The sequence below is a fragment of the Castor canadensis genome, chromosome 1 (genome assembly GCF_047511655.1).
Source record: "Castor canadensis chromosome 1, mCasCan1.hap1v2, whole genome shotgun sequence".
Lineage (NCBI taxonomy): Eukaryota > Metazoa > Chordata > Mammalia > Rodentia > Castoridae > Castor > Castor canadensis.
Window position 1 is genome coordinate 191,768,747 of NC_133386.1, and position 13,607 is coordinate 191,782,353.

General features: G+C 32.6%; 1 protein-coding gene across 1 annotated transcript; it reads left to right on the forward strand.

The window, feature by feature from the left end:
* The first annotated feature begins 10,816 nt into the window (after nt 1-10,816).
* LOC109674854 (olfactory receptor 8K3-like) lies at nt 10,817-11,758 on the forward strand. Its single transcript, XM_020151728.2, has one exon. The coding sequence runs from the start codon at nt 10,817-10,819 to the stop codon at nt 11,756-11,758; it is 942 nt and encodes a 313-aa protein (XP_020007317.2).
* Nucleotides 11,759-13,607: the final 1,849 nt, after the last annotated feature.

The window sequence follows — 13,607 nt, forward strand, 5'->3', positions numbered from 1 at the left end:
AGAAATGATTTATGGCAGCAGCACTTTAGGAAACTTCTGTTTTTAGTCAGATAAAGAAAGTTCTGAAAAAGCTTCTTTTTGTATCCATTGAATTTCAAATGTCTTCTATTAAAAATATTTTTATATTCCTGATGTATAATTTGTTCCTTTCAATTCCCAAATTATCATTTTGAAAAATCTTACTTTCTGTGTAACAAGTTGAAAGCACTTTCTATAGACTAATGAGTTATAAGATATGATATCCAATTCTCATAAAGAGGCTCAGAAGCCCAAAAGTCACATGTTCTCTCTCATATGTGGAGTAGAGACCTAGAACAAATGTGGTAATATTATTGAACATGGGTCACACTGGAGGACTAGGGAAAGGGAAAGAAATCTAAATCTTGAATGTGGTTGACGTGCTCACTGTAGAGGAAAGAATATAGTAATTTTAAACTGGCAGAGGCTACCATGGAAAGGGGACCAGGAAGTAGCAAAGAGATCTGACAGAGATGAACCAATGTGGGTTGCAATACACATGTGCACAGAATCAATGCAAGGAATCTCTCTGTATAGCTATCTTTATACCAAAATAGAAAATCACTGTGTCTTTCTTATTATCTCTTATGTTTTCTCTTCAACAAAACTGGAGAACAAAAGGACAGGACAGGTGTTGCCTGGGGGAGGGAGAGCATAAAACAATGTATATGCATGTTAATAAATGTAAAAATGATAAAATTTTAAAAAATATCAAAGAACCAGTAGGTGGACAATAACACAAATTATCCAATACACACACACATACAACAGAGGAGAATTATTTAGACAGTGATTGGAATGAAGCAAGCAGTTTTATGGAGGAGAAAACAATGGATCTAGGGAATTGAAAACTTACTATACATCAGACATCAAAGTCTTTCAGCTAGAATTCAAAGGCATAAAACTAACACATTTGTATATAGGTCTCCTTCCATTTCATATTAACAAGTAGAATTTTTTGTATGTATTTGGTATTCCATCTTTTACTGAGAACTGAAAATTTGAATATTTGATTTGAAAATAATTTCATAGTCAGAGAAAGGTTTCTTCTTATGGTATTTGTGTATCTATCAATTTGATAGAATTACTAAAATAAAAACAGAAATGTCTTCTATTATATTAGAGTACACTGGAATTCTCTAAAATCAGGATTTAAAAAAACTTCCATGAAATAGGACTGCCTTTCAAAATGCTGTTTTATTTTTTGGAAGAAAATATGCTTATAAGCCTATATTGCATTTATTCAGGCATTATTTTAGTTGGCATTTATTGTTTCGCTTACTTGAGGGTACATTAAAAACTCAGTATAGGAACATAGCTATTCCTAGAGTTGATGAGAACAAAAGTAGCCTTGGCTAACTAACACATTTATTACATGTAGCAAGCAATGATTTTGAGCTTATGAAAAGGCTGTTTATCAAATAATAATAAATTGTTTTTAAAAAGAACTTGTAGCAATAAATCTTAATTGTTAAAATCTAAAACAGCCTGTGGAATTTGTCTTAAAGTTTAACAAATTTACCTACTATATAAAAAGATAAGTTAAAGCAAATTTGCTTTATGAATGATATCTCCTAAACATACACAATCAAATTTAAATCTGCATTCATTCTAAAACTATCCATTTATTGATATTGAATCACTTAGGGTTTTTTATATTTGACAAAGTAATCCATATCATGGTGGTAGAGTTTGCTTAGCAGTCTCCCCTGCTATCTGTGGTTTTGTTTTCTGTGATTTTAGTTACACTACATCAACAAGAAGGGCAAGAAAAATACAACACATAAGAAATTTTGAGGGAGAGAAAAAGTAGAGTAAGAGACAGATAGTTCTATTTTATTATTTGCTGTTGTTAATTATTGTGTCAAATTTATTAGTTTATTTGTATCATGATATATATGTATAGAACACAACAATATAGTCAGCCTTTACATATAGGTTCCATTTAAGGATTCAGTCAACCACAGATTCATAATGTAAGAAAAAGAAACAATAAAAAAGAATACACCAATAAAAATAATACAAATAAAATTAGAGGATAGCAACTATTTACATAAAATTAGGTATAAGTAATTGTAAGAAATATTGAAAGTAAATTTCTGAAGTATTTGGCAAGCTAAACATAGGTTTTATGCAAATATGATGTCAATTTATATAAGAGATTGAATATTGATGGACTTTTGTGCCTGTGATGAGTCTACAGACAAGAACTCTGTCAATACCAAGGGAAGGATATATTGGAGGGAATGCATACATTTGCATTAGGCTTCATTATTGAACACTCTGAATTCTAGACAAGTTCTTTTTTTACCACACATTATTCTTCAAATTAACCAAGAGAACATATTTTCATTGGACATTTGAGCACATTACATCTTACCCCTCAAAATGTCCTTCAGGATTCTTAATCCCAATGTTCTTACATTATCATCACCATTGTCATTACATCCATTTTCTATGATTATATTTATGTTTTCTTGATAAAATGCAAGCAAGAAAAACATGTAGAGTCAAGTTTCAAGACAAGTCAGCCTAGATTCATACCTTATCTTCTCCAAATTTTAATTAATTATATCTTGTTGACATTTTTTCTCTTACAAATACCCTTCAAATAAGTTGCTTCTCCTTAATTAGTCATCATTGCTGCTGTCTCAGTAGAGATCCCCAGATTCACTAATCCTAATTATGAAAATAATATTGAAACTTTTGTCAATTTACCATGGTACATTATTCTTGCCCTACCTCTACATATGTCTGTTATTGTGTTTAGAATATTTTCCCTCTAATTTAGTAAACATTCTCAAAGACAAAGAATAAGAATTGCCATTTCTAATAACTTTGCTGTTAATGCCTTTAAATAAATCTGCATCCCTTTATTCATTATTTCATCATTACATGTCCCATTGTAAAGATGGAACAAAAGTTTGCATTATTATTCTCTCTTCTCTTCTGGATTCTATTTTGGTAAGAAAATGAGTGTGCCATATTAAATGCTCTAGTTCTCACACTAATAAGAAAGTAACTATTACCAAGTTGTCATTCAGTATTTATTTAGTGGATAAATTGATAAATTAATCATTTTATAGATTGTTTTGTTACCACCCATGCACTAATAAATGTGATGTTAAAGAGTAAATGAATAAGTGAAAATAAGAATATGTATTACTTTTTCAATCTACTACAAATTCGAATGTAGTTGTATATGGAAGAAGGTTTGCAATAATATTTAGAGATGAACATGTAAATGTTAATAAACATGAGAAAATGTTCCATAAGCTATCTTTTGACTTCTCTAGCTCAATGAAATGTGGAGTTTCATAATATGTCAATGGTCAAGGTAGCTGAGGTGCTGAGGAAACTAAGGGTTGGGGACATTGCCCAGTCATTCTAAAATATCTCATGCTAATAGGTAGCAGAAATTTATAGTTCTGTTTTTGGTGGATGGGGAGTTTGAGATGTCTCCTCAGTCCTTAGGTATTACATATAAGATGCATGCTGCCCTAGGGACAGTAAAACAAATAAAGAAACACACATCAACAGACCCCAAAAGAGTAGGAAGGTAGTAAACAATGATTTATTAGCAAAACATAAGTTCATCTCTTCGAGTTATTAGATGGATAAAGCTGGATAAAGTATCTGTCTAAACAGAGACAGTATGCCTCAAAGATAAGAGACAGGTGAATACAGAAATGCTATTAGGGTTTGGGGTTTTGTCCAATAGAGTAGGCCAACTGATTTGTATGAAACTGAGGGTCCTTCTTGTATGGTTTTGTGGCTACACATGGGCTGCCCAGATGTGGGAAGGCATATACTTGTGGATTTGATCCTCTTTGTCCTTTCAAGTTTAACCTTGCCATAGGTAGTGGAAAGTATGGATAGGATATTGTACTATTGCCTTAATCATCAGCCTAGGTCTAGCCTATTATGTCAATTTTTGGTCCCAAGTCATTAGGGTTTTATTGTTTGTCCCCTCTCCCTGCAAGGGAAGTAATCTTGGGCCTTTCTTCATTCCTGTCTACATGCTAATAGTTCTGGCCCTAGAATATTACTTTTGTTATTTGTCTAAAGATAATGAGCTCGGTGTTTAATACCAGTGACTGTCAGTTCAAGGACAGCTGGGGCAAAACAAAACAAAATTTAGGGAGACCGTATCTCAAAATAATTCAGATGTGAATCTTCAGATGAGAGATCTTATAATCCCAGCTACTTGCTACTTGCTACCCTACGCCTTCTCAGGCAAAATGTCCAAATCCAATCTGAAAATCAAACTAAAATGGTTTGATTGAAATGGAGCAAGGTTGAAATGGTAGAGTGCTTGCCTAGCAAGCTCAAGGTCCTGAGTGAGTTCAATCCCAGTACCACTAAAAAAGGTACTGGGATTTTTTAAAAAAAGGAATAGCACTAAAAAGCATGATTCATATAAATATCTAAAAATGATGGAATATAGTTTAGTAGATATTGTAAAATATTATAAAGCCATATATATTTAAGACACGAAACAGTTATCAATTGAATACTTATTTTGTCTTCAACATCATGCTAGATGTCTTATGTGTGCTATATTATTTAACTTAATCTTCAAAAACATATGAAGCAGGCGCTGGTATTATCCTTTTCACAAGCATGAAGATTAGAGAGGTTAACAAACGATCACATGATGCCGTACTTTTTTTTTCTGGCAGCACTGGGGTTTGAACTCTGGGCCTCACACTTGCTAGGCAGGTGCTCTACCACTTGAGCCACTCCATCAGCCCCAGAAACTGTGACACGAATACAAAGCTATCTGTGATATTTCTGCACACAAACTCATAATCATGGCTCCCCAATGGAAACACTATTAACGACAGCATCTTCTTCTCTTAAAATGTTAAAATTATAAAATTTTGGGAGTTTAAAATTTTGAAAATATATACAATATATTCTTAAGAGAAAATAAAAGTACACCTATGACAATAGTTTGGTACTGATCACATCACAATATTTAGATACCACTGACAACAGATAGCAAAGATCTGTGAAGGGGTGCTTGATTCTAGGTCTGAGTCTAGAAAAATGCAAGTTGGCAGAATATAAGAAAGAAAAGAAGAATAAAGAGAGACAGGGACATGTTTGAAGAGCAATGCCCACAGAAGAATTGATGGTAGTTCTATCAGCAAATCCAAAACAATTTGGGAAAATTGTTTAATGACAGTGAAACTGGAGTTTTCAACCCTGGTCCAAACTCCTGGGCTTCCACATGTCATGCCCTATGTGCCAAATAGGGAGATATGGTGAAGGGTAGAAAAAGGAGATTCAACTCCTTATCTCAGCTCAATTGGAATACACAGGGTATATTGTATAACACATTTTTAAAATTTACATCATATTTTCTTATATTGAATGTTACTTTCCCTTAAAATAACAAGTATTTAACCAGCAGATTTAATAAGATTTTATGATTGGCAACGACAGTACCAAAATTTTAAAATGTGCTACTACAAAAAACTAGATAGCATTTGTTGCCCTCAGTGAAAAGAAACTAATGCAGATACTTTAAAGCAACAGAGGCTAATAGGAGAAGGGAACCATGAACTAGAGAAAAGGTTTGTTTGAGAAGAATTAATTTAGAAGGTAACACATATGTACAGGAAATCAATACGTTTCAACTTCCTGCATAGCTATCCTTATCTCAACTGGCAAAAACCCTTGGTCCTTCCTATTATTGCTTATATTCTTTCTTCAACAAAATTAGAGCTAAGGGCTAAATAGTTTCTGCCTGGTAGCAGAGGGTTGTGGGGGGAGAGGGAAGGGGAGTAAAGAAGGGGGTAGGGGGAATGGGGGAGAAATGACCCAAACATTGTATGCACATATAAATAAAAGAAAAATAAATAAATAAAAAATTAAAATGTGGTACTAGATATGTCAAAAATCATGTTTTGATTAAATATTTGTCAGCTCCACAAAATTATGAACATTAAGCAAATCAATTATTTTTAGGGAGAAACATAGGACATGTCCAATAGGAAAGAAAGAAAAGATGAGTTTAAAAGCTTCACAATACTATTATTTTAATTACCTGGAACCTCCTCTCTTCTGCATATACCTCTAATGAAAGAACATTTCACGTCTTTGTTTCTAAGACCAGCAATGAGAGGATTCAGCATGGGTATCACAATAGTATAATAAACAGAACCCACTTGATCCTTTCCCCAGGATTAGGGTTTACTTAGTTTTAAATAAGTAAAGATTGTAGTGACATAAAAAATGGTGACACCCAGTAGATGAGATGCACATGCAGAGAAAGTTTTTTTCTTTCCTGAGGTGGAATTAATTTTCAGAATAGTATAGAGAATGGATATATAGGACACAGATATTGTGAAAAAGGATACCACTAGGGTAAAATGAGCAAAGAAGCAAATCAAAATTTCATGTCAAATGTTTCTTTTCAGAAGAAAAGTTAAGTTGGGATGGCCTCACAGAAGAATTGATGGATTACACTGGAGTTGCAGAAATGCAATCTACTCATGCAAATCACATTGATAGAGGTATTTATAAACCCAATCATACAAGACCCAGTGAGGAAGGCACAGCACAGCCTTGTGGATATAATAAAATGGTGGTACACAAAGGAATACTACTCAGCCACAAGGAATAATGACTTGGAGCTTGAAGTTGAAAGGATGCAATTGGAGGATATCATGCTAAGTGAAGTTAGCAAGTCAGAAACACAAAAGATGCATATTTTCTTTCATACTCAGAAGATAGATCTGAAGATAAACATATATACAAAAACAAGCATGAACATATACAACTCAGATGTAAAACATGTTTGTAGCAGTGGAACTTCTCTATGGGACTCAGGGAAAGTGGGAAAAGAAAAGAGAATGATAGAGCATCTGTAATATCAAATACCATAATATGTAAAATTACAGGATATAAGGATGTGTATTACAAACTGTTGAAAAATGGGGGAGTGGGAGCTAAAAGGGTAAGGTAGAGTATTCAAAGGGACTGAACAAACTAAAGTAAAGCACACCCACAGTGTACACACATTGAGACACCCCTTTGAATGTCAATTTAAATATTAATAACCAAAATAAAGACTGAAAAAAAGGCACAATGTGTGTAGGTGAATACTAGTAAGAAGGTGAGGGTGAGAGAAGGAGATTAAGGTGATGGTATATGGTTGATGGAATTCATATATCCATATGAAACAGAACTAAAAAACCTCTTGCACTCAGAATGATGTTTATTAATTGCTTTTGTATGGCAGCAATTCAGCTTTTGGGCTGGTAAATGGATGGAATTGGAGAACATCATTCTGAGTGAGGTTAGCCTGGCCCAAAAGACCAAAAATCGTATGTTGTCCCTCATATGTGGACATTAGATCAAGGGCAAACACAACAAGGGGATTGGACTTTGAGTACATGATAAAAGCTTTAGCACACAAGGGAGGGGTGAGGGTAGGTAAGACATCTAAAAAACTAGCTTTTGTTGCCCTTAACGCAGAGAAACTAAAGCAGATACCTTAAAAGCAACTGATGCCAATAGGAAAAGGGGAACAGGAACTAGAGAAAAGGTTAGATCAAAAAGAATTAACCTAGAAGGTAACACACATGCACAGAAAATCAATGTGAGTCAATGCCCTGTGTAGCTATCCTTATCTCAACCAGCAAAAACCCTTGTCCCTTCCTGTTATTGCTTATAGTCTCTCTACAACAAAATTAGAAATAAGGGCAAAATAGTTTCTGCTGGGTATTGAGGGGGTGGGGGGGAGAGGGAGGGGGCGGAGTTGGTGGGGGCAGGGGGGTGAAATGACCCAAGCCTTGTATGCACATATGAATAATAAAAGAAAAAAAAAAAAGTAAACTCACAGCTGACTATAAATTGTCCTTGACAATTAGTGGAGAACTTCCTGGCATTTCATTAAGTTCTGAAATGCTTTAGTGATAATCTTCTAATTGTTTGGCATATCCTCAGGGAAAGTCTCAAAAGACAAAAAACTCCATAAATTTTCTTTAAAAATGCAATATTAAGGAACACATAGGAGAACCAAGAGATAGTTTTCATTACAGGTAAACAATGACAGAAGTTTTCATATTGTGCCTTATGTTACCAGTACTTATAGAAATGGTCACAGTTATTCTGGTATTGACATCAAATGGAGGTCAACATTTCTGACTCAGTTTCTGCAACTTCTGCTACCCCATGGTTCTTAAAAGCAGTTGGACTTTTTCCTTTTAAGTTCACATTGATATTCTTATATTTTCAAATAGGTTGAGAAACTAAGCATCTGGAAAAAAGACATTATGTGTGTACACTTAGAAAATATTTAATTGTATGTTCATATATATACTTATAAAATTGTATTTAATTATATTAATATACATATAAATATAATTGTTTATATTTATGTATGTTCAACTAAATATCCATAATATATGCAATTGTATACAGATGAAGTATAAGAGATATAGATTTTCTTTTTAAATTTTATTTTATTATTGCTACATTACTTACATGTGTATTCATTATTTAGGCCACCTCCACCCCCAGGTTTTCTTTTTTTTAATGGCAAAATTTGACATTGTACTAAGTCTTTTCATCTTGATGGCTTTCCAAATATTTTTATATCAATAAATTATTCATGGTATTCATTCCAGATTACATGAGATGGGAAAAGACTATTTTGATGACAGGAGAATTTTATACATACTATTTTAAATTGACAGTAACATGTTTTTCATTTTTCAGTTTAACCTGAGTAACTACCAGAGTATAGTATAAAAGATTAAAATTGAAGTATTCAATAAGAATAGTAAGCTATGAAGAAATTGTTTCCTTGTATTCAATCCAATGACAGAGAGATGAAATAATTTTTTATTTTCTTTATGATACATAAAAAGTGATACCACTACGTGCACATTATTTTTGTAACTTTTAGGGATTATAATGTTGGGGAAACGTAGGAATTTATGTGTCTCTCTACATGTCACTTCAGAGTGCCTTCACTACAATTTTCACTGCAAATGTGTCATTGCTATTTCTGTGTTTTGTTTAGGAAACATTGGTAAGTACATGCTATACTTTTGATATCCCCTCTATTAAAGGTATTAAGAATATTTTATTTGGTTATGCATATATTTTCTGCATTATTTGCTTTATCTTATTTGGAAGAATTTCTTATGGACTTAGTGAACAATCTGTGAATTCATGTGTATTTCACCGTATGGTATTATATTTTGATTTTGTGGTATTCTACATGATGGTAAAATTTTATATAATGAACCATTTTATAATACATATCATAAAATTTTCCTTTAAAATAGGATGCTCATTTATCCAAAGGAAACTTTGCAAGACTTTATTTCATAGATCCCAATGACAATGACCTCTTTCATAATTTGCTCAGATATTTTCAGATTTTCTGAGTTCTTCAATACAACATGCATCACAATTGTTATATTAAGGTATGTGTACCTTAAGTATGATGGAAATGCCTCCATAGAAAAATGTATAAGTTAAAGGAAATTATTTTAAGGTAACTGAAAATTTTATTAAATTTTTATAAAAAATTAAACATAAGTAATCTAAAACCATAGAACATAGTCCAATTTTAGTCATAGAATGTGGGTGTGAGGATAGAATAGAGACTGGGAAAAGTTGCACACATTCTTCTTACAACACGTTTTCAACTTTTTACCATTTTAGCCCTGACAAAGAAGTGAGCTCTCTTTGCAGAAGCATTTATGTATATATGTATAAAGAAAACTATTTTCAGGTATGTTTCTATTGCTATTTAAAAAATAAACTAAAATATCATTATGTACATGATCTTTGAGAAATATGTCTCGTGTAGCATGGATAAATTAGTTCTTTCCTACACCTCATTGAAGTGTTGCTTCTCAAAAATAACTGAAGGTATATGTATTTTGGATTTGTATATTAAAATTAAAAGTTTTGGTTAACAGTTTTACTCACCAAGTACACTGAGCTATGGGCTGATATATATACATATGTAAATATTTATTCTGCCTTGTTTTTTCATGTAAACATGGGTAATATGATCTCCTATAGTTTTAGTATTGATACGTTAGCCAACAGTACTAAAATTTCCACTCTACAGCCTGCAAAATGTAGGAAATTTTGAGTGCTGTTCTAATGTGAGTAGTTGCATCTACTTTGAAATTTGTCATTCAAAATTTTTATTATGTAATTGGAATATGACCTATGTCATTTAATTAAAGGTATTTATAGTCGTAATATGATTAAATTGTATATGAGAAATAGAAAACAAGAGTAAAATAATTTGTTATTCATCTAAAACCTAAAGCTATTAACATTTGAAATTTTATTATTTTTCTTTATCTACATTTCTGCTTGTGTATATCTCTTTCTGTCTGTCTATATACATATCTATTCGTCTACTTATATATCTAGTAGTGTTTCTAAATCTCATAGGAAGGTTTCTGTCCTGAATATCACCTTGGATCAAATATCATTTAAAAACCAGTCGTTTGTCAGCTGAAATGGTTGCAGATCATAAAACATCAGTACCCACCTGAGAAAACACAATCTCTACAGACACTGAAGTAATTTCTTCTTTAAGTGAAGCCACCTTAACTGAGAAAAATTTATCTATTTCTGTCTCATCATAATTTAATTTGAAATATGTGTTTATTTTCAAATAGTCTTCATTTGAATGTTCAAATATATGTTATTCACACTGTCCTTGCATAATTAATCAATAATATCTTTCTACTTGAAAGGTAACTTTGTTAACTGTGTCTATCCAGAATAGGTTTTGTAATAAAACTGAATGGAAAAACACAATGTCACTGTTGTGAAGGAATTCATCCTGATGGGCATCACCACACGTCCTGAGCTGCAGGCTCCATTATTTGGGCTGTTCCTCATCATCTGCTTAAGCTCAGTGTTGGGAAATTTGGGCATGATCATCCTCACCATGGTGGACTCCAGGCTACAAACCCCCATGTTTTTTTTTCTCAGACATCTGGCTATTACAGATCTTGGTTACTCTACAGCTGTGGTCCCCAAAATGTTAAATTTTGTTTTCAATCAAAATACGATCTCCTATTACCTTTGTGCTACACAGCTATCTTTCTTTCTTGTTTTTATTATTAGTGAATTTTTTATTCTGTCTACAATGTCCTATGACCGCTACGTGGCCATCTGTAACCCTCTCCTCTACACTGTCGTCATGTCGCAAAGAGTATGTTGGCTACTGGTGGTAATTCCCTATATCTACTGCACATTTGTGTCTCTTCTAGTCATCACAAAGATTTTTACTTCATCTTTCTGTGACTACAATGTCATCAGTCATTTCTACTGTGATAGTCTCCCCTTGTTATCTTTGATCTGCTCAAATACTCATGAAATTGAAATGATTATTCTGATCTTAGCAGCTTTTAATTTGCTTTCATCTCTTCTGATCATCCTTATGTCCTACTTGCTTATCCTTATAGCCATTCTCAGAATGAACTCTGCTGAAGGCAGGCGTAAGGCATTTTCTACCTGTGGGTCCCACGTAACAGTAGTCATTGTCTTCTATGGAACTTTGATATTTACGTATGTGCAGCTGAAGTCCAGTCACTCCTTTGACACTGATAAAGTGGCTTCCATCTTTTACACCCTGATTATCCCCATGTTGAATCCCTTGATTTATAGTTTAAGGAACAAAGATGTAAAATGTGCTCTACAAAGTACATGGAAAAAGATAAGCAATTTTTTTTGTAAATGATAAATCCAATATGAATCCTAAAATTCAGAATTAGATGTTAACCTGATGTGAATTTGTTCAGAATGTTTTAAAAATGCCAATAAACTTAACATATAGTTGACTTTCTTTGCATGAGTCAAAGTTGAAAATGTAATGAATATACCAATAAACAAAATAATAAATGACTGTCATTCTTGAAGGGAAAAATAAATTATGGTACAATAATTAAGGATATTCTCTAGTACATTTGAAGTACTGTTGAGTCTTGAGGCCAAAGGAACATGTTCCTGAATGTGGATACAGTATGGAGGTGAAAAGCTATAGTGTATATTAACAGTGAGTTAATGTGTTCTTCGTGGTAGACCTATACAGCACACTTCCAAGTGTCTGTGTGTGCTTGTATGTATCTTTATTCTTTTCTGTAAGCAAAGTATTATAGTTTAGTCTTTACACAATTCTTTGGTTTGTATTAAAACCAATCTCAATTGTGGTATGAGGAGGTTCATTGTAGTGTGATGGTTAAAAAAGATCAATCATATAAATGTTCTCAAATGTTCCTAGTCTACAAGAGGATTTAAGCGTCCTTCTCTTTTTAAAATGTAGGTGAAAAGCATCTACTAACTCAACATATTTGACTATTAGTAATCCATAGCTGCAGTGTAACATTTAATTTTGTCTAATTCAGGACATATGTGTATAAAAGTGGATACAACAATTAAGATACACTTCTTCAGCTCTTCATAGAAGCTTCCCAGGTTTTCTTTTATCCCCTTCCCTACTTGCTTGATCTTTATTCTTTTTATCCATTTTTGTTTAATTGGTGATAATTCCTCCTTACCTCTCTAAATGACAAGTATAATTCTTATTTAAAAGTCATAGTTTATTTATTTATTCTTGCGTAAAATCATTAATTTATGATGAAACTGTTTTGTTGCTCTTCTTATTGTTGACTTTCCTCATATTTGGTCCATATGATAATGTAATATCTCTTGGTTTAGATATGTTCTTTGACTACATTGATTTGATTACCCAACCTGAAGACATTAAACATAGATAGTCCTATTATTTCCACTATGCTATTTATCTAGTAAGAGGGTAATTGGATATGCATTGATGAGAATATTTGTCATGTCTTCAGAAATTTTATCATCCATTTCACTATCTAAAATTCTCCCTTTTATCATTATTTTTCATAATTTAATATTCATGTCATTTAGTTTACATCACAAGTAGAATGATCTGTTTTCTTATTATGTTATCATATAGTAAAATGATTTGTATAGTGAATCAAATATGCATAAATATAATCTATCAGAATCATAAAAACATACATACACAGCCATGTGGGAAATAATATTACTAAGTACTTTATACTGTTTTTCATTTATTATCAAAAATTAATATAAAATAAATGTTATATGTGCAAGAAAATATTTTACTTTCCTACAAAAATATATTGAACAGAGAAGAAGTGAAGTTTTCATAATGTAATTCATTAGGGTAGATATAATTGTGGAAAAAAATTTGTTTCTCCTTCCTTATGATAAATATTCTACATTCACATTTTTCTTGAGTCAAGAGTTCTTTGAAAAAATGCCATCAACCTTGGCTCATCTAAGATTGTAGTTACCTGACTCCTCCATTCTTCAAAAGGCTTCACAAATAACATCTGTTTTAACATGGATATTAAACCTGCCTGTGACCTTGCCAACTTCAGTCACATTCATCTGGATGGAAGTGTTGTACTTAACACCACTGATATGCTTACTGGCGGAGCATTTCCAATGCATGTACAAGCCCATGAACATATGAGGGTTGTTTAAGGGGCAGAGCTATGCCTGCTGCTTCTAGGATAAATAACCCCAGAAAA